Raw genomic sequence first — 21,815 nt, 5'->3', positions numbered from 1 at the left:
TTTTTGGATGTTGTATTTTTGCCATACCCCTTTGACTTTGGTTGCGTGAGTGTATAAATAACAAGTTTGGGAATTGAAACTAGACAGATGACTAAATTTTAAACTTGTGATTTACAATGAAGTAATCATTAAAACAAAGTTTGCTTTACCTGGTAACAGAAGGGTTTGTCTATGAAAACCAATCAAATTGTGGGGAAATTATGTAATGCAGTATGACATTTGTGCCATACCTCCTTATTCTATAAAAACTGTTGTATTCTTTTAGTTGGTGGGATACTCAATGGAATTTGGACAACTGCTCGAGAGATCCTCCGGCCGTGATTAAAGCATTTAAAGGACATTTGCTAAGGTCCGTTTGTCGATTATTCCTGCGCAGGAAGTAAGCTAGTTACGGGAACAGGTATTAGTACCCAGCCGACGTCGATGTGTAGACACGCTAGGGTATAGGATTAGACTCAGCCGCCGTCGATGTGTAGACGTGCTAGGGTATAGGGTTGTACTCAGCCGACGTCGATGTGTAGACGCGCTAGAGTATAGGGTTAGCACCCAGCCGACGTTGATGTGTAGACGCACTAGGGTATAGGATTAGACTCAGCCGCCGTCGATGTGTAGACGTGCTAGGGTATAGGGTTGTACTCAGCCGATGTCGATGTGTAGACGCGCTAGAGTATAGGGTTGTACTCAGCCGACGTCGATGTGTAGACGTGCTAGAGTATAGGGTTGTACTCAGCCGACGTCGATGTGTAGACGCGCTAGGGTATAGGATTAGACTCAGCCGCCGTCGATGTGTAGACGTGCTAGAGTATAGGGTTGTACTCAGCCGACGTCGATGTGTAGACGCGCTAGGGTATAGGATTAGCACCCAGCCGACGTCGATGTGTAGACGCACTAGGGTATAGGGTTGTACTCAGCCGACATCGATGTGTAGACGCGCTAGAGTATAGGATTAGCACCCAGCCGACGTCGATGTGTAGACGCGCTAGCTAGAGTATAGGATTAGCACCCAGCCGACGTCGATGTGTAGACGCGCTAGGGTATAGGGTTGTACTCAGCCGACGTCGATGTGTAGACGCGCTAGAGTATAGGATTAGCACCCAGCCGACGTCGATGTGTAGACGCGCTAGGCTAGGGTATAGGGTTGTACTCAGCCGACGTCGATGTGTAGACGTGCTAGGGTATAGGATTAGCACCCAGCCGACGTCGATGTGTAGACGTGCTAGGGTATAGGGTTGTACTCAGCCGACGTCGATGTGTAGACGTGCTAGGGTATAGGGTTGTACTCAGCCGACGTCGATGTGTAAACGCGCTAGAGTATAGGATTAGCACCCAGCCGACGTCGATGTGTAGACGCGCTAGGGTATAGGGTTGTACTCAGCCGACGTCGATGTGTAGACGCGCTAGAGTATAGGGTTGTACTCAGCCGACGTCGATGTGTAGACGTGCTAGGGTATAGGGTTGTACTCAGCCGACGTCGATGTGTAAACGCGCTAGAGTATAGGATTAGCACCCAGCCGACGTCGATGTGTAGACGCGCTAGGGTATAGGGTTGTACTCAGCCGACGTCGATGTGTAAACGCGCTAGAGTATAGGATTAGCACCCAGCCGACGTCGATGTGTAGACGCGCTAGGGTATAGGGTTGTACTCAGCCGACGTCGGTGTGTAGACGTGCTAGGGTATAGGGTTGTACTCAGCCGACGTCGATGTGTAGACGCGCTAGGGTATAGGGTTGTACTCAGCCGACGTCGGTGTGTAGACGCGCTAGAGTATAGGGTTGTACTCAGCCGACGTCGGTGTGTAGACGCGCTAGGGTATAGGGTTGTACTCAGCCGACGTCGGTGTGTAGACGTGCTAGGGTATAGGGTTGTACTCAGCCGACGTCGATGTGTAGACGCGCTAGAGTATAGGGTTGTACTCAGCCGACGTCGATGTGTAGACGCGCTAGGGTATAGGGTTGTACTCAGCCGACGTCGATGTGTAGACGCGCTAGAGTATAGGATTAGCACACAGCCGACGTCGATGTGTAGACGTGCTAGGGTATAGGGTTGTACTCAGCCGACGTCGATGTGTAGACGCGCTAGGGTATAGGGTTGTACTCAGCCGACGTTGATGTGAAGACGTGCTAGGGTATAGGGTTGTACTCAGCCAACGTCGGTGTGTAGACGTGCTAGGGTATAGGGTTGTACTCAGCCGACGTCGATGTGTAGACGCGCTAGAGTATAAATATTATAGGCCCAGGTAGGCTTAGGTCAGATGAGATAGGACTTAGTTAGGTTTATGGAAAAATCTATGACAATTGCAACAACATTTTTTTAATATTATTACAATTTTAAATAACTTTTCTATTTTAATATTTTATAAACATGTAACTGGCTCAGTTCCTTTATCTCAAGCAAGAGCAAACCAAGGCTGAAATTCTCTGCACTACAACTACCAGGGTCGATGGGAGGTCTGAATTTGCCTAATATTAAGCTATACCAATGGTCTGCACATCTAAGATATGTTTGTGAATGGGTTGCTCTTGATAACTCTTCTATGTGGTCAGATCTTGAACAATCATTTTCAAATATTTGGAAATATGCTAAATCTATTTCGGTATGTAATCGTGCCAAGGCTATACAGTTCAAAACTGTCCATAGGATGCATATTTTACCAAACCGTAGACATGCATTTAACAATACCCTTTCACCTCTATGCCTTAAGTGCAAAACACAAATTGGTACTCTCTCTCGCTGTCTTTGGTCATGCAGTCAGTATCAAATATATTGGACCAAGACAGTTTCTGAAATGAAACTGAAACTTAATTCAATATAATTAATAATTATATTGAATAATTCAATATCTTTGATAAGGAGTTGGTAATGGATCCTTTATTTTTGATCCTTGGTGAGTCTGATACAGCTTTGATTTTATCAAAAGAAAAAAACATTGTATAATCTTCTTACTTTTGCAGCTAGGAAAACCATATTACTGAGGTGGATAAGTGATAAGAAGTGATAAGACTCCGACTATATCGGGTTGGCACAAGATTTTGATTAAATTTTATTAACTTATCTAGTTAATGGTCAGTCAAACCAGTTTTATAGTGTGTGGAAGCCCTATATCAATAATCTAGGGACTGAATTGTCAACTATTCTGTGGAAGGGATTTTCCATTCATGTGCCTTAAGTGGTAATGGTTAACCATAATGGTTTTGGAATTGTAAAGTACTGCAGTTATAGATATCATGGTTTTATATCATTTTTACTTGATTACCTTATATTTACATTTATTTATTACCTTGATTACCTTTTTTACCCTTTAAGTGGCCTAGGATAAATGGCCCCATTCTGCTAAAGTTGGAAAATGTTCAATAAATATATTTGGAAAAAACAAAACAATAATAATAATAAAGTAATTTATTCTTTAAAGTAAAGTAATTCTGAGATGGCAAAGCTGAATTGTGGGTGGTTAGTGGATAAGACCACACATAATACACAGATAGAAATGTTATGTACATAAAATGTAGTGACTCAGCTGAACTTACCTGTCCAACATAGTAGAACTCCTCAGAATCATTGTCACCCTCTGAATCCTCCTCTATAGCATAATGGCACTGGAGAGATTTCAAATGCATAAGTCACAACACAAGCGATTCATTGTTGTTCCTGACATTTGAAATTAAAACATATTTTATAATATAGGGAAAAAAAATACAGTCTTACCGAGTTCTTTTCAGTTTGAAGTTTTGATTTAATAGACAGACAGCTGGTGCCATCATTATTTATGCGTATTTCTAAAGTAAATGCACAGATGTGTGAGTATGACATGATATTGTGAACTAAGAATGTCAGATGGAACAATAAACAATCTTCAGTGTTTATGAAAAAGACCATTAATGGCATAATTTCTGTGACAGGCCTGATCATGTCCAGAATATCCGACCAGCACACTCATCTAACTTCCTAACCTGTTTTGTGCAGATCATATGATGTGCATGGTGACAGCAAAACAATTGTTTCAACTAAATTACTGTAGATCTTACTACAAGGCTAGTTGTTTTTGTTAATTCCACTACAGTTCCAAACCACAAAAACCTACGATTTTAGAAGTATCACTGCTCAGAATCACAAATCTGCAAAAGCTGGGATAACATACTGCCTAAAATACTGTTAAGACAACCGTGAGGTCTTGACCACTGTAGTGGTACTTGAATTTCTTTATGACTCTGAGTAAAAATGTATTGTTTATGCAGTGGTCTGAGTCAGAAAACATTTTAAAACTGACAAAGTGTGCAGAGATCAGCAGAACGTACAGGCTCATTAGTTGTAATGTACTGTGTCAGAAGATGTCAAGACAAAGTTTTGGACTGGAAAAATATTAGGTGTGCAGGATAAGCTTCTATTAAGCATCTAACTAACTGCTGGAGGAAATCAGTGAAAATCGCTGCTGTTTTGCCACTTTGTTTTGGCACATGTCTTGGTCGGTCCTAAAAATAGGAGCAGAAGACATGCAGTACAACTCCAGGATAATTTATTTCCAGGATTACTGCCAGTGTAATCAAAGAGCTCTAAAAACAGAGAGGGACTAGCTAACACTATGTGAATACTGCAATAATAGGATGATTATCCTAACAGTTTAGAGTTAATATATATTTTTTATATAAATACTGTTAATAATTTATTCAGCAAGGAAGCATTCAATTATTAAAACTAGAAATATATTTTTAAAAATGGAGATTAAAACTGTTAAAAACAGCTATTTTAAATATGTAATATATTTCAAAATAGTACTGTTTTTACTATATTTCTTATCAAAATCAAATACATGCAGCATGAGCATCAGAAACTTCTTTCAAAAACATAAAATTATACAGACCCCACACTTTTGAACGGTAGTGTTAGTGTATACCATGGCTATTATCTGAGGTGGCTTTGAGTCCAATGTAAATGCCATATGGTGATCATTCAGTACCATATTATCAAAGTATCATAGTGCTACCATCTGACACCATCACTGTATACTGCCACAGTACTTTTTTTGTAATGATCGGTCTACTGACCCTCATTATTGGCAGACATAAAGGATCAAACTCTTAGCTAACTCCAAAAAAATCTGATCATGAAGTAGGTGGTGGAATCATGGCATGGGCACTAGTTCAGGGTTGGAGCAAAAATATTCAGCCAAAACGGCCTTGACCAAAGTTGAAAACCACTGAAATATTTCTGTGAAGTACACTCTGAATCTAGAAGGCTGCTGGTTTCCTTTCCCCTTAGGCGTGTCTTTAAAAATGTCTGTTCGGTCAACTTTTTCATTGGTTTTCAGTAGCTGCAGCTGTTTTATGATTCACTATTAGATGATAAGATATCTTACCTGTTGCAATTCTATTGAAAATTACTGGTATTGGATCCCTGGTGACTAACACTTCATCATCGTTTTCAGAGTTAGACACATATGTGTTATCTGAAATGACAAAAACAAACAGGTGGGTAAAACTTTACAATAAGGTTTCATTTGTTAACATTAGTTAATGTAATAACTAACATGAACTAACAATGAGCAATACATTTGTTACTGTATTTATTCATCTTTGTTAATGTTAGTTAATAAAAATCCAGCTGTTCATTGTTTGTTCATGATAATTCACAATGTTTCTAACTAATGTTAACAAATACAACATTTGATTTCCATAATATATTAGTAAATGTTTTAACATGTATTAACATTAACTAATATTAATAAATGCTGTAGAAGTACTGTTCATTTTTAGTTCATGTTAACTAAAGTAGTTAGTTAATTAATGTTAACTAACGAAACCTTACTGTAAAGTGTTACCAGCAGGTGCTATTGAAACACCAAGAATACTGAAGACCTGAAGAAGAACTAACAATGTAATCAACCTACCAATGAGTGGTAAAAAAAACACACTGCAGCTTATACATAATTAATAGAAAAGCTCCAAATGAGAGTGAATTGAGCTATGTGCTTATTCTACAGTTTCTGGACAATCCACTATTTTCAGGTTAACACTTCCCATGGCATTTTTTGGCAATGTTGCCTAAAATTGTGCCAAGCAAATTCCTCATTTTTATGCAAAGCTGACTCTCTGCCACTATGCTGTGAATCAGGCTAGACTAAGTCCTTCAAAAAGGGAGGTCTGCATCTTTTAGGTTTTAGATTTTGGGGACAACTCTTGTGTGTTGTATCAAAACATCAAATGTCAATCTTAGACTTAGAGCAATGCCACAGCTTCACAACAAAATGAAATTAGTAGGCTAAGTCAAACTGAATATAGATTGCACTAGGCAACTGCTCAAAACCAGCTACCTAAAAGTAAAAATCCATTGTAATCACTATACCCATATAACCCACTGTGCTTTAACATTGTGTTGTGTTATTACGGCTGATTAGCCTGGCAAGCCAGACCTACGTCAAGATGTTAGGTCTGGCAACTCACCATAGACACGGCTCAATCCGAGGGGCGGGATAAACGGCTGTCTTTCAAATTCACTCTGCACGCAATAGGACAGCGCTTCAACCAACCAGAGCGTTTTCCCAACAGCGGAGCTAACGTTAGTTGATAGATTCAACTTTTGAATCTGGCCGGCAAAACTACCAACACATCTTCCTTTTTTAAGAATGACTTAAGTGCCGTTCTTTGCTCTTTTCTCAAAGAAAAACTTAACTCCAAGTCCTCCAGAGTCGCGGCCAAAGATGATTCGAAAGACCGCTGTTCGCCAGCAGCAGCAGCCATTCTTTGTTTTCAAGTAGCAGGGAACCGTCGCAACTCTGTCATCATTATGTTAAGCCCGCCCCGCCTACTCTATACACGATGTGATTGGCCTGACCCAATTTAGGTTTTTATAGCTCCGAAAGTCAACGGAGAGTTGCTAGACTACCCTGGCTACAAAATAAATTTTGCTGCCGCTAGGGTGCGTCTAGATTTCTAGGCTAACGGCTGATAAGATAATGAAAACAAACAGTTGCTCACTTGAATGTACTGGGCCATTATAATTATGTGATGGAAAAGAGACAATGGGAAAAGTCTTAGGAGTATAAAGCAGCTGCGGTAGAGCACTTCATCACACTGAAGCTGAGAATGATGCAGTTCAGCTGGTTTATTTTTATCAGTGGAATCAGTTCCCAGTACAGAGTTGATCCAGTGTCATCTTTCCTATCAGACCAGTTATATACTGAGTATATGAAATTTGAACTAATTTTTTATATTTTAACAGAAAAGTGGACTGCCACAGTGTTGTGGGTGCTTGGCAGGGTGTTGTTATAATGTTCTATTAGGGTGTCCTGAATGGTTCCACACTGGTCCAAATAGAGTCCACCCACAAGTCTCTATTGTCCAGTTTACACATGGTATTAGATGCATTTTGGTTGATCGGATCACAAGTGGACGAAGCTAAATACACGGGGTCTAAAACATTTTGGGCTTATCCACTTTCGACCACTTCTAGAGGTAGTCGAAAACGAATTCGACAGGATTGCTTACGTAGTGTAGACGCTCAGACCGCCTGCTCTATGCCTACTGACCTAATGCATAAACATTATGTGAAACATGCAAGTCAGACGGGATTTAAACTTTGTCAAGTTTGGTTTGAAGATGAAAAATATACCAAGCACAATATTCTCGCACCATTCCTGATTCTAACGCACTCACCGCATTCGTCATGATCTTTTGTAGATCTCTGCTCTCTGTATGTTTTTCCGTCGTCTCCAGTCGATAGGGGTGGGAATCTCTAGGCACCTCACGATTCGATTCGATTACGATTCAGAGGGCTGCGATGCGATGATAAAGCGGATGCATCTTTTTTTCCTATACAGATTTTCTTTTTTCTCACTGTGTACTTGGTACTTTTAAAAGAAAGTATTTGTAATGATCCATAATGAATTTACTTCCAATATATTTTATTAATTAAACAAATGGAAGTGATTTGGCAATAAATGTAGCGATAGAGTTTGTAATTGGGTGAAAGCTTTTAAGGTTGTCCTGGTTTCCACGTCAGCGCTGTTTGATCTGACGTGTGGTTTATAACAGAATTCTGCGCTGAATTTGAACAGTTTCTCACTAGATCTCCCAGCGCTGTGTAATAACAGTGTCACGTGATTGAGATCGGCCCACAAGTACACCTGTTCTGAGCTTGCGTTGCGCTAAACGGTACACGCAGCGCAGCTCAAACGAATAGCGCAGTTTCGTTTCACTTTTGTTTAGTTTGCCGTTTGATGTTTCTCGTATGTAACAGAAGTTGCAGCTCTTATCAATTGGACAGCGTGGTGGTCACACCAGTGCAACCTCTTGTCGCCCATTTGGTCGCAGTCTGGAGCCCTACTTGCATAAAGTGTGGCTCTTATCCAGGTCCTTTTTCCCTTCAACTTCATAAAGCCAAAGTTACGCTAAATTTTAATGCAGAGGGTTCCGGTTGGATTTCTCGCTCAACCATCTTGCATCTCTGTAATGCGCACAGCTGCACGGCACAGAATGTCCAGGCGCCTTTTGTGTTCCATCAACATTACATTATCAATTAACATTTAGAAAATCGATTTTTGACATTTGTGATTTGATTCAGAATCGTCCACGTCCGCATCACGATGCATCTAAGAATCGATTTTTTCACCCACCCCTACCAGTCGCATTCATATATAAACTGCACAAGCTTATTTTGTCCATTAGGTCGAAAGATCTGAAAAAGCCCATACATTTACCCGCCCATAGAACCTTTCCTCGAGGAAATCAGGACAGAAGTGGTCGAAGCGTATGTGTCTGCCTCATCTACTTTTGATACGATCTAACAAAACGCATCTTAATACCAGGTGTAAACAGGGCCTATGATATTCTGGTCCCTAGATATGGCCTATGTCCATCCTTCATTAAAAGTCTATGGCATTTCTTGGAACAATCTGTCCAATTTGAAGAATCATTTGTCTAAAGCACTGATGTTCCAGCATGAGTTACAAGGCAAATTTGAATATCCCTAGGGTTAGGAATTTTTCAAAATCCCAAGCAAGCAGTAGTAATAGTGTTTATTATTGTGTTATGATGTTAGTGTTAGTAATAGGTCCTTATTGTAACAGATATAAAATCACTCTATCTCAATGGTATGGGATGACTGGTGAGAGTTTGGGGGTATCATTTATCCATTTATCAAATAATCCATTACTTTGTTTGTGCAATACCTGGATAATCATCAGAGACATGGACGGAGTAGGACACCCTGCAACAAAAAATAAAAACACAAATATTAACATTAGACAGGATATGTAACACTGTAGTTCATTATACTGGTTGTCTGACACATTCATGCACATACTGTATGGTAGCTGACACATCACACTGAATCAACATGCAGAAACAGTTTGAATATTAAGTTCACACATATTGTGAAACACCTACTGGAGCTACACTAGTATTCTTAAGTACACCGTTTCGATCTCAGAGTAATAAAGTCATCATTTCATTTATTTTACCTGACTCAGCAATACTCCCACAGACTCTGCAAATAACTGAAAAAGTCTGAACAAACACTTCTCATTTTTTATATACAGAGTCAAAAATTCATTGGAGACCACCAGCGGAAATGCTAATTCTGGGCACTTTCTATTTTGAAATTTATTTGATAAATTGTTTTGTTACAAATTTAATCAATTGTTTTGTTACAAATTATATCATTAGCATGTAAAATTAATATACATTTACCACACAATTTTAACAGGCAAAATCTACACGAACGGGAATTTCACGCCAAAAATATCCCCACACAGGTTTTGCAATGGGTCTAAGTTTGTCATGAGGATTTGCTGTGTTCTCTATGGAAGTAAAATAATGCCAAATGTTTTTGAAATAAAAAAGCCTGTTGAATTGCACTACTTGAAAAAAAATAGGCATTGCATTAACCATGCTTGCATTTTAATGCATTGTATTTTTATATTGGTTGAATATTTAAGCTGTGAATATTTCAATTAAAAACATTTCAAACACATTTTCATTATTAAAAATTCAATAATCCATATTCACCTTTCATATTTCACTTCCAAAATATTCAAACTCTTTAAAAATACAACCTATAATATTCAACAGGCAATTTTCGCTTCATTTTATTTCGCTTTGCAAATTTGCTTCCACAAATTCAGTGGTTCAAATTCGACAGTAAATTCAACATTGACATCAGGAACTGCAGGAAAAGCAGTAGATTGCCGAGCATACTCTCCATCTGCTGTTAGTCGATCTCACCAGCAGGGGGTGCAAAAGCGCGTGTTGTTGACGAAGACCAGCAACAGTTAGAACAAGTAATTCATTCATAAAATGAAAATGATTATCTGTGTCAGTATATATGCGGAAAAGATGATAAACACACAAAAGCTGTGTTTATGTTTCATTCAGTAACTTCATTGTTACTTTCCCTGTGTAGCCTACATGTTATCAGCTTTCTCTATGAACGGGATTATAATCGGTTTCCCTCAATACCTCATACTCAAGGATTCCCCTTCCGTTGGGACAAAACGCTTAACGTAGCTTAATGGACTAATAAAGTGATATAAAAGACCAAACTCGCACCTTATTGGGGATGTAGGCTGTAGGCTACTATATGGGCTACAGGCAAGCAGATGGACTCAGAATATGAACTTATTCAAAGTTTCATGCTGAGCGTTTCGTGATATACTGGCATAAAATCAACACTTGATCAATTAATACTAACACTTTCTCTTCTATTCTCTCTCTCTCTCTCTCTCTCTCTCTCTCTATATATATATATATACAGTATATATATAGTATGCCTACGTGTATTGCATTAGCTTAAACTGGGAAGAGTCATAGCACTTGCATATTGTTGTCCTCCTATTGTTAGTTTAACTGTAAATCGCTTTGGATAAAAGCGTCTGCTAAATGACTAAATGTAAAATTGGCTTGACATTGGACATTCACACATTTAGGGACCGTCTCTAAAGTTGCATAAAACATTGGCATACACGTTTCTAACTTCAATAGCAAACTTAAATTTATTTGAATAAATATCAAAAATCCAAAGGGTGCGCAGTATGCCTGACACTACATGAACACTTTACAGTTGGTTTAATGACTGTAAGTCGTTCTATTCAAATGCTATCGAAGTTAGAAACGTGTATACCAAAGTTACACTCTAAATGTGCGAATGTCCAACGTCAAGCCAACTTTATGCCAGTCTATCACTGGGAAACACTCAGCATTAAGCTTTGCGCGTTATTCTGAGTCCATCTGCTTGCCTGCGAGTTTGGTCTTTTATATCACTGTAATTAGTCCATTAAGCTACGTTAAGCGTTTTACATGCCCAGCAGGGGAATCCTTAAAGTGTAAGTTGCAGGTTAACCACCACAGCCAATAAATGTGTAAATTAAAGTGCTCTATATGTATATATTTAATTATTTCGGTCTTAAAATGCGTTAAAATAACATTTTTTGGGGTTTCTTCAAAGGTAGCGTGTTTTTTCAGTTACTGGGTGATGACGTCATAAGAGGAACTCGCAACCCATACTCTGCTAGATTCTTACTATATTATGGCTATTTGGAGAACGACTGAGGATGTGGGAAACCATCAAATTCTTTATGGACCACAGCCATACAATTTTTAACCGGTCAGGCGTGAGAGAGGGGAGCCATGGCACTCAAAGAGTTATTAATGCTTGGTGTGAGGAGAATTAATTAGTGGGTTGGCTTGGTGTCCAGGTGAGTAACGTTAGCTACGTTAGAGCTATCTACTTTTCAAAATATTGCCGTCATGTAGAATAGCAAGGAGGGACAACGACTGAAGACATTATTTACTTACAGTACATGGTGTCAGTCAAAATCAGAGCTGTAGAGATGCACACACTGCACAGGCATCAATCGCGAGTCTCATCGACGCCTCAAATGTCATGTAAGTTAACTTTATTAATACCCTTCCTCAATCCACGCGTTATCAATTTCTCACGATTTAATTAGCGATGTTTATTGTCAGAAAAGAAAAAGAGAGATCGATGTCCCCATCATTGTGTTTGTGTGGGCGAATCAGCAGTGGAGAGTATGTGCTGCCGTGAGGTGAACGCGAACAGCTTGACCTGCGACCGGCTGATCTGACGTGCTTGAACCCGTTTGTTTTGCGATTAGCTTACTCTCATTTCAGGCTGGATCACGTTCCCCTTTAAGTCAGCACACACGAGCATGTTTACAATGGAGTTATTTTATTCATAATTTTTTTTATCAAATAAAACATACAACCAACTTTTCTGAAGTTATGTAAGGCGAATATAGCTGCTAGCGTACGGTAACTCTACTAGTGAGTTCCTCTTATGACGTCATGCCCCATCTAGTGGAAGGGAGCGGGAGCGGTTAAAACCACTGTTAAAAGTGCCAACTTTTCATATTATATCAGCATTTTGGTATAAAAAACAATGGTGGGCTGTTCTTATCTTTATGTTTAATAAACACATTGCATTACTTCGTGAAAAATTTTACCTGCAACTTACACTTTAAGTATTGAGGGAGACCCTAATAGCCTGCATGCAGCACATCACCACAATATAAAGTTAAGGCAACTAAACAACCAAGAGAAATATATGTCAGCCTCAAAAATGTAACATTGGATCTGTACATCCGCATCGGGGAATAACATTAATCTCGTTCACGGTAGAGAAAGATGCATGTAGGCTACACAGGAAAAGTAACCGTGAAGACACTGAATGAAACATAAAACAGCCGTCATAATAATCACAAATACACTTACATTGCTGTAAATGAGTTTTATGAATGAATGGCTTGTTCTAACTGTTGCTGGTCTTCGTCAACAACACGCGCTTTTGCACCCCCTGCTGGTGAGGTCGACTAACAGCAGATGGAGAGTATGCTCTGCAATCTACTGCTTTTCCTGCAGTTCCTGATGTCAATGTTGAATTTACTGTCGAATTTGAACCACTGAATTTGTGGAAGCGAATTTGCAAAGCGAAATAAAATGGAGCGAAAATTGCCTGTTGAATATTATAGGTTGTATTTTTAAAGAGTTTGAATATTTTGGAAGTGAAATATGAAAGGTGAATATGGATTATTGAATTTTTAATAATGAAAATGTGTTTGAAATGTTTTTAATTGAAATATTCACAGCTTAAATATTCAACCATGTTGAATTTCAGCCCATAAAAATGCAAGCCCTAAAAATACAATGCATTAAAATGCAAGCATGGTTAATGCAATGCCTATTTTTTTCAAGTGGTTCAATTCAACAGGCTTTTTTATTTCAAAAACATTTGACATTATTTTACTTCCATAGTTCTCCAATAGAATGCTGCTTGGTATGAAAGTGACTTCTGTATTGAGCAGTGTTTTATACGTACATGACTACACTGTTGACAAATAGACAATAGACTGTAATTTCATCCCTCTTTTGCTTTAAAGGGTTAGTTCACCCAAAAAGGAGAATTCTCACCCTCATGTTGTTCCAACCCCGTAAGACTTTCGTTCATCTTCAGAACACAAATTAAGATATTTTTGATGAAATCTGAGAGCTGGTTCACTCCTTCATAGGCTGCTAGGTAATTGATATATGCCATCCCAGAAAAGTTAGTAAAGACATTGTTAAAATAGTCAAAGTGACTACAGTGGCTCAACCTTAAAGGGGTCATATAATGGTACATGCACTTTTACAAGTTGATTGCACTGAAATGTCTGTTGGCAGTGCCTGTACACAACCATCCTATCATGATAAAAATCCATCCAGTGGTTTTGTTTTAATCTCCTTATATGTTTGACCATCTCTGAAATCAAGCCGTTCGATATTGTGACGTCATAAGATCGTACGCCCCTCCCGCTATTGTGATTGACAGCCGTGTTTCAACACAAGACCCGCCCTGAGCAAGCTGTGACAGCCGTCGTCATAGTAGTCCGCCATTGTTGATATGCTGGAGTAGAATGGCGTCTAAGCGATTGTGGTGTTCTGTTCTTAGATGTAATAAGGAACTCAGCAGTCATTTGGATGTTCCTAAATCCGAGCCGTTGAAGAAGCAGTGGCTGAGTTTTGTTTTTGAAGCGATATGCCCAAAGGATTGACGCGGGGATTCCCTCACGGTTTGCGCGAATAATTTCACACCAGACAGCTTCACAAACGAGAAAAAACGGATCGGTACCAACGTGTTCCTGCTGAACCTCCAGAAGATGTGAGTGTAATGTTTTATTAACCTTTATATTAGTATTTATATTAATCTTTGCGAAATTTGCAAACCTTGCTGCAGGCTTCACGATGAATGCGTCTAAGGTTTACACTCAGGGTACATTACGGCATGTTTTCTATGTACGACGTTCTCAATATAATTCATAATCCCACGTTTATAACGAATAACACGTGGTTATTGTGTTAGATACGGTCAGAGAATGTCTAATACGGTGTACCCACAGAACAGAGGGGCGGGGTGAGCAAAGCTCATTATCATTTAAAGACACATGCACTGAAACGGCGTGCTGAAAACAGAGCTGTTTTTGACCAGGTAAAATTAGTGTTTTCTTACAATACTAATGAGAATTTTTAATTAAAGTATATTACAAACTTTTAATTTAGACCCTAAAGAATCATATTAGCTTGTACAAAAATATACAATTATATGACCCCTTTAAGTTTATCAAGTGACGAGAATATTTTTTGTGCGCAAAAACAAAACAAAAATAACAACTTTATTCAAACTATTAATTTTCTTCTGTGTGGGCCTCTGAGTGAATTCATGTAGTGTAACAGCGCAGCGCTTCTGGGTTGTACGTCAGAACGTAAGCTCACTATTGGCCAGCATCACACACATTACCAGCGTCGGCCAATAGCGAGCCTACGTTTTGATGGACAACCCAGAAGCGCTGCGCTGTTACACTATGTTATTTTTATTTTATTTTATTGTCTATGAAGGAGTGAGACAGCTCTTAGATTTCATCAGAAATATCTTAAATTGTGTTCCGAAGATGAACGAAAGTCTTACGGGGTTGGAACAACATGAGGGTGACTAATTACTGATAGAATTTAAATTTTTGGGTGAACAAACCCTTTAAAGGGACTATGTGTAGCTTTTTAGGTATTTTATTATCTAAAATCAATATTTTTATTAATAAATATGCCCTCAATGGTGTAGAAATACCTATGCCAATGATCAGACTAATCCTCGTAAACGAAGAATTTATTATCTTTATATACATGGGACGGGTAGGTCCACGGAGGCTTCCATGTAGTTCCGCCATCTTGAAAAACTATAATAGCAGAGAGGCAGCGCCGCCGCTCCCACCACGCGCATCACGCGCTGTGCGTAGGGCACCAAGTGCTGAGGGGGCACCAAAAATAGCCAAATGAAAAAAAAAATGTATAATGCCGATATTATTTCATTAGCCTATAGAAATATTATTAGGCACATTTTAGCCATGTATATGTAACAAAAAAGGGGGAACAAGATCATTTAATTGCTCTAGTCTAGAAAGTACCGCCCCCCGCGTTGGATGGTCCGTGCCGGTTGTTCGCGCGGGCGCCTTTGCGAAGTTTGACAGACAGACAGTATAGGCAACTTTTTTGGAAATGGCCCCTAAAAGACAGCAGGAGTTAGGATCTGAGAAAAGAAAGAAGAAGAAACTGCGAGATGATGCCCGTGCATCACTTGCAGGTAAGTCCATGTTTAATCATTCTTATAAGGGAAATATGCTGCATGTGCTGCTGCTAATCGTAACGCGCCTCGAACTTGCTGACGTTAATGTTAGCAAACTATGTTATTTTAAATAACTTCGGTGCAAGCTAAATTGAGATTTTACTGTTAAACATTACCTACTTTACAAATAACTGACGCCAGCTAGCTGTTACTTTCTTTACTATCTTTCTTTAGATATTGAGCAGTAGTTTATGGTTTATTTTGACGTGACGGTGGTTAATACTTTCTCAGTAACAGTTAACGTTAGCAGTCAGTGCAGTGCACATGGTAGGCAAACAATTCCTGTTAAATATATAAAAAATATAAAATGTCATTATGAATGATATAAAGCAAACAATACTGTTTAATTGTGTGCATTATTGCACCTCATTCTATTATGCTTTTATATTATATTAGATTTATCAAATAGTTGATAGATAAGGAATAAAGGGGGAGAACTCCTTGGCTGCCATGCTTTCAGTTTTAAATGTTTATAATTTTTTCCGGTATGAGATTCTTTGTTTGAATATTTTGTCTAATAAATGTAATTTATTCAAAGTGACATTGAATTTGGGAAAAACATGTCTGGATTATTTTGATAATTTTTTTATTTTTCTATTCTGTTTACTGAAGAAAAGTTTGCACTTTCAAATGTGTAGTGTGTGTTGGCTATTCTACATATGTTTACAAAGTCAGCAAAGCTGTGAAGATTTTACTTTCTCTTTTTAGTGTTCTTAAGTTTTATAGTGTGATGCTGCTGTGTTATTGGTATTGAGTTATATGTTTGGTAATAAAAAGTTAAACTGGCAAAAACAAACGTTTTTTTTTTCTCGGGGTCGGGGTGGGGGGCATCATAAAGGAATTATGCTTAGGGCACCAAAATGGCTAGCAGCGGCACTGCAGAGAGGGACAAAAAGTACGAGGCCAACGCGTTTCCACAACGCGTTTTCGTTCAGAACCAGCGTGACTGAAGCCAGCAGAAGCGGAGGAGCAGAGCAGTGAGAGGCGCTTGTCACTGCCGCGGCAAGTTTAAAAGGATGCACTGCACGGTTATTTATACACCGTTCATTCATACATATGCTGAGTCACAGGATGAGTCCTCGTCGTCGAAAAAGTCCAAAATAGGCCGTAAAAGGAAACGTGACCGGAGATTACAAAAACAAGGGTTAATGTCGGGATAGCTAATGCAGGAGAAAGCTTTCAAAAGAGACCCTGAAGTTGCCTGCTTTCTTCTCCACAGGTAAGTCAATGTTACGGTCTTAATTACAAGCTTTTTTTTCATTGCTTGGTTGTGTACTTTATTATATAGACAGAGAACATTTATAGTTAAAAGTTAAACAGGCTCTTTGATGAATAGCAGAGCAAGTAACGTTAGAGAAGGCGCTGATGATGATGATATGCACGTACTTCAAAAAATATAACGAGTAAAGAAGGCATTACTACTAATTACCATAGTTAATGTTTTTCACAGTCAGTAATTCATACTGTAACATTCTTTTATTCGTTGTTTCAAGTTTCAGTTTGTTTTAAATAACAAACCTGTTCACCCGAAGAAAAACTGGAAGTGCTATTGTAAGACATCCTGTCATAGCTTTTTAGTACATAAGGGCTACCGTAGATGCAACGCGCATTTGAAAAAGTGAGGCGCTGGAGAGCATTATTCGTTTGAATGCAAAATACAGTTTCACCACTAGATGGGAGAAATTCCTACACACAGTCCCTTTAATGACAGCAGCACTCAACCTGAATGAACTCCACAAGCTTTAAAATTTTACGAAATGTTGGGATCCAACTGCACCTGTCCATCACTCACAGAAACCCAAATCGAATACCCCCCGTCTACTTGATAGCTCACAATCTAAACTGTTCACATAAAGGCTTATGAAAATATTTAAATAAATGGTCAGCTACAAAAAAAAAATATATATATATATATATATATATATATATTTTATGTTTGGTGCAGTGCAGAAATGTAATGCTGTGAAGACAGAAAACCCATCTAGTGTTGACACCGGAAACTTTAAATAGAAGCAAAACTGCAATTTAAAAAAAGGCTCAAAAAATCCTCTCACAGTTACACAAAGGTGCCTGACAGAAATGAGCAGATGGAATATATAAATTCCAAGTGACAAAAGAGATTTTGCAAATGAAGAGACTATCACTTCCCAGAAGGGTGCTGCCCACGTGTCTTGAATACAGCTAATCTAAACACTTAAGTAAGAGGTAATTAAGGATAGTGTAGTCTCCATTTCATGCAATCAAGTAAATAAGGTTGCAAAGAACAGTGTTGACAACAGGACACTCTCTACTGTGAAGTACCTTGAAATAATGTGAAGATAAAGTGGATTGCTAAAAAGCCTTATAGTGATCAGGCTGAAACTACCAAAATCATATTAAACTACTTAGATATAGGCTGATCTGGCAACTGTGAAAATATAATATGCAGGTGACCTTTATGTGCTCCATTGCACAATGTGAGAAAATATATTACGGAATTAATTGAGTCAATGACCTTATACCATTAAAAACCATGGTAAATAACTTAATAAATAAAAACACACACAACCATACTGTGTGTAGATTCTGACTACTACTGGCACAGAAAGCGGTACTAGCCCATAAGGAATTATGTGATGGCAACACAGAGAAGAGAGATTGATTCAGAGGAAGTGAAACCCCTCCTGAGGTCTCACACAGGATGGTGCCACTCACAGAAAACATTATTCACAATGACACCTGGTATTGTTTAAAAAATGACTTGGATTGTGTTACGCATGATGCATTTATTTTCTTTGGTCACATGAACATATTTTTCTCAAGCAGAAACCAACCATCTGCAAAATGCCAATGACTATGCAAAAAAAATGCATTAGTTCAATTTGGGTACATGAGGTTCATGCTTATGCTCCATCACACAAAGCCTTCTTAATATTCATAGGCCTTTTACACAGGATATTGCATTTACGTAAAAGAATATTACATTTACTGTCCAGTGAATTGCGCTAAAGGAGTGTTCAGTTTTATCCGAAAAACAGATGAACATGAATCTGGCAAAGTCTTAAGTTCATTGTTGTATGCATCGCGGCAGTTCGGAACTTATTTTTTTTTCCATACATATGGAGCAAACATCTTTTTTTTTTTGCACTATGGTAAAAACATAGTATTGTGCCAGTAACCATGCAAAAATAAGTCTTTATGAATCGATAATTTTCCCCGGTTATCATAATTATTTGAAAAGTGACAAAAGTTGTTGGTGTTTTATTTGCCACTGGTGTTTATTTCAGCCAGAAACTGCAGTGAATTGTTTGTAATAGATAGGTATGTTTTTGGAGTTCTGCAAACATGTACTGTAGGTAGAGGCACGTTTTTCCAATGAGCCTAGGTAGGAAACAACCTAAGTACTTTGGGTTACACCAATGAAAGTAATTTTTAAGGGTCCAAATAGTGCTTTAAGGTAGTAAGTGTCCATTTCTAATGTTTAATGTACAGATTTTCAGGGAACAGACCACCAATTATCTAAATCCAAAATGACAAGGTAATTAGGCTACATCTGGTATCTCCTGTCCTGGTTGGCATGATTCCGGGGTAAAGAAAGATGAAAGAACAGCGTTATAAATCAAATGGGGTCACATGCCAAGACAGAAGCTTCTACACCTGAAACTTGTTCTCCAAGAGAGAAACAAAGCATTACTGTGTATATGAATTGCATTGAATTCAGTGAAAGCAAACAACCTTTACATGTGGATGGCCCAACATAGGAGAGCAAAACCCAATGGGCAGGTCTCAGCAGTGCATCTATAATAATTTTTCAACTGCCTGTCAAACTGAGAGAATCTTTCCCTTGTGGTTTGCATAGAGCTCATATGCAGGTAGTACTGCCACAAGATAATAACTGCAACTAGACATATGTGTAATGATATCAGGGTTCATGATGCTATGATTGTCCTGTTGACATACAGTTCAAAGGTGTCACCAGTAGCCTACCAGCACACATCTACAGAAAAGAAAGCCAAAAGTTTGGCAGCTAATGGTAGAGAGCAGCATGTAAGCATCAGTTGCATACAATTTAATGAAACTATTTAGTACTACTATACCCACATTAGCACCTACCTCTTATGCATTATATATGGTTGACCTAATATACATAAACACCCACACAGACATTTTTTAAGCAAATATTAACGTATCTGGCTTAGTTTGTAACTGTGAAGTGAAGTCTGCACTTAGACAGATGCTGTGGTTTATATAACCTTAAACTGACAATAAAAACCGTTACAAAAACTCAACGTAGTGTGAGCATGGCAAACTATTTCTGCTTTTGATGCTTTCACTTTCTGCAATACAGAACACCATGCTAGTCAGATTAATGAACTTCCTCATCTATTCCCTGAATTAATGGTTTACATCTTTTTGATGTAGTATACCAAATCACTCAAAGTTTATTTCCAGTGGTCAGCCTGTATCCGCATCTAATGCAACAACATTTGTTTGAATTAGAGCTTGTCACAATTTAGCCCTCATGGTAATTATGCAAATTCAGTTATACCAAGATGATGAAATTCAAACATAATTTGTGTTGATCTCGGCTATGATGGATTATTCATGAGAAACTACTGCATCTCAGGGATTATGGGCTTGTCTGTTCTTTTCACTGTGTGAAATATCTTATACCTATTTAGTAGTTTGGTAACATCAAACAAAAGTGATCGGCGTGCAAATATCCTTCTTTGAATAGTTTGTTGTATCACATATCGGGGTTATCTGGCATATCAGATATTAGAGCTACCTTGTTTTCTGTGAAGAAAATACAAAAAAGGTGCAAAATATGAGGCAATATGAGGTCTACATTACAAGGAAACGTGGATCCATCAGTGAAAGATGTTGAGCGCAGGTTGCAGCTCTACAAACAGGAAATGCTACTTCCTCTATAAGGCAATGTGCAATGATTTTTCATAGACAGCCTGTTAGCTCATTTCCTGCTTGTAATACAAAGCACCTCCTCTAAGAACAAGAGTGACATTTGCAAACAAGTTCAAACATAAAAATGACAAGGAACTCCCTGTTTTAAGTTCAGGACACCTAAATGGATTACAGTGAGCAGTGTTACAAATTTACTGCATGTGCACAAATAAATAAATATAGGTGAACGTATGTGATAAAATAATATTTTGAATAATTGACAAATACATGTAGCCTACATTAAACGTTTGCATTTGGTGTTGTAAAACACATGAAAAAATAACAAATCAGTAATAACTATAATACAACCAACCACTTTCAACCAACAGTTATTGAAACTTAAAGACTTTATTTAAAGGCAACTATTGAGAAGACGAGATCCATTCGGCTTTCATAAATCTTTCGAGGACCTTCTTATCGGTACTGGTAATGCTTCAGTGAGCCAAAAGTGCTTTCCTGGACAACTCATTTTTTAATTAGCATATTTATCATAACATTTAGAGATGCACCGATTACAATTTTCTGGGCCGATTCCGATGTCCGATTTTTCATTAAGTTTGACCTGCCGATACCGATTTTAGCCGATTCCGATTTCATTTTTTCTAACCACTTTACAGCACACACAGATATTTATTTTATATCTTTTCTGTAATAGAACATTTTTCATAGTACATATTTTTTTTTAACAGATAAACGCTATAAAATAGAACTATATAAATTACTCCAGGTGTGGGTAATTCACACACATCTAAAGTGCAGTGTTATGGAAGAACCATTTCCTTTTCACATATGTATTTAGCAAACTAAACGTCTGTATGAAAACAGGGAATGGCAATAAAATAATATATAAATAAAAAATAAAATAAATATAGCCTTGCAGTATAAAGATATTTCTCAAAGCACACACACACACACACACAGGCCTAGGCCTATTGCAATCACTTGTACAAACTGAATATTAAAACAAGTTTAAATGGGTACATTTTCTATAAATATTAGTCTTCGTTTTCTTTTCTGACACAGCCTACTCCAGTTCTTGTTAAAACACGCAAATTCTGTGCATTTTGGGCACTTTTTTGTGAAACCCTATTTAGGCTATTTTGTCCATCAAAAGTGTGCTTTCCCTTTAATTGAGCGTGAGCAGTGCAGCAAATAGACTCGGCGCCGAAACACGCGCTTCACTGCTCGCGACGCTCCTGCTCCCGTTGTGAATGCAC

The 21,815-nt window shown here is 38.3% G+C and overlaps 1 protein-coding gene across 3 annotated transcripts in view; it reads right to left on the bottom strand.

Annotated features, from left to right (window-relative positions):
• parp8 (poly (ADP-ribose) polymerase family, member 8) overlaps nucleotides 1-21,815 on the bottom strand; it is a 45,226-nt gene that overhangs the window by 20,088 nt on the left and 3,323 nt on the right. For all 3 annotated transcript variants that reach the window (XM_084414989.1, XM_084414990.1, XM_084414991.1), the window contains exons 3-6: nucleotides 9,161-9,198; nucleotides 5,351-5,440; nucleotides 3,703-3,773; nucleotides 3,525-3,593 (exon numbers count right to left, since the gene is read on the bottom strand). In XM_084414989.1, coding sequence (XP_084271115.1) covers nucleotides 3,525-3,593; nucleotides 3,703-3,773; nucleotides 5,351-5,440; nucleotides 9,161-9,198 — 268 coding nt within the window. The remainder of the gene's footprint in view (nucleotides 1-3,524; nucleotides 3,594-3,702; nucleotides 3,774-5,350; nucleotides 5,441-9,160; nucleotides 9,199-21,815) is intronic.

This window comes from Rutilus rutilus (assembly GCF_951802725.1).
Source record: "Rutilus rutilus genome assembly, chromosome: 7".
Classification (NCBI taxonomy): Eukaryota; Metazoa; Chordata; class Actinopteri; order Cypriniformes; family Leuciscidae; genus Rutilus; species Rutilus rutilus.
This window is presented reverse-complemented; position numbering and strand designations above follow the sequence as displayed.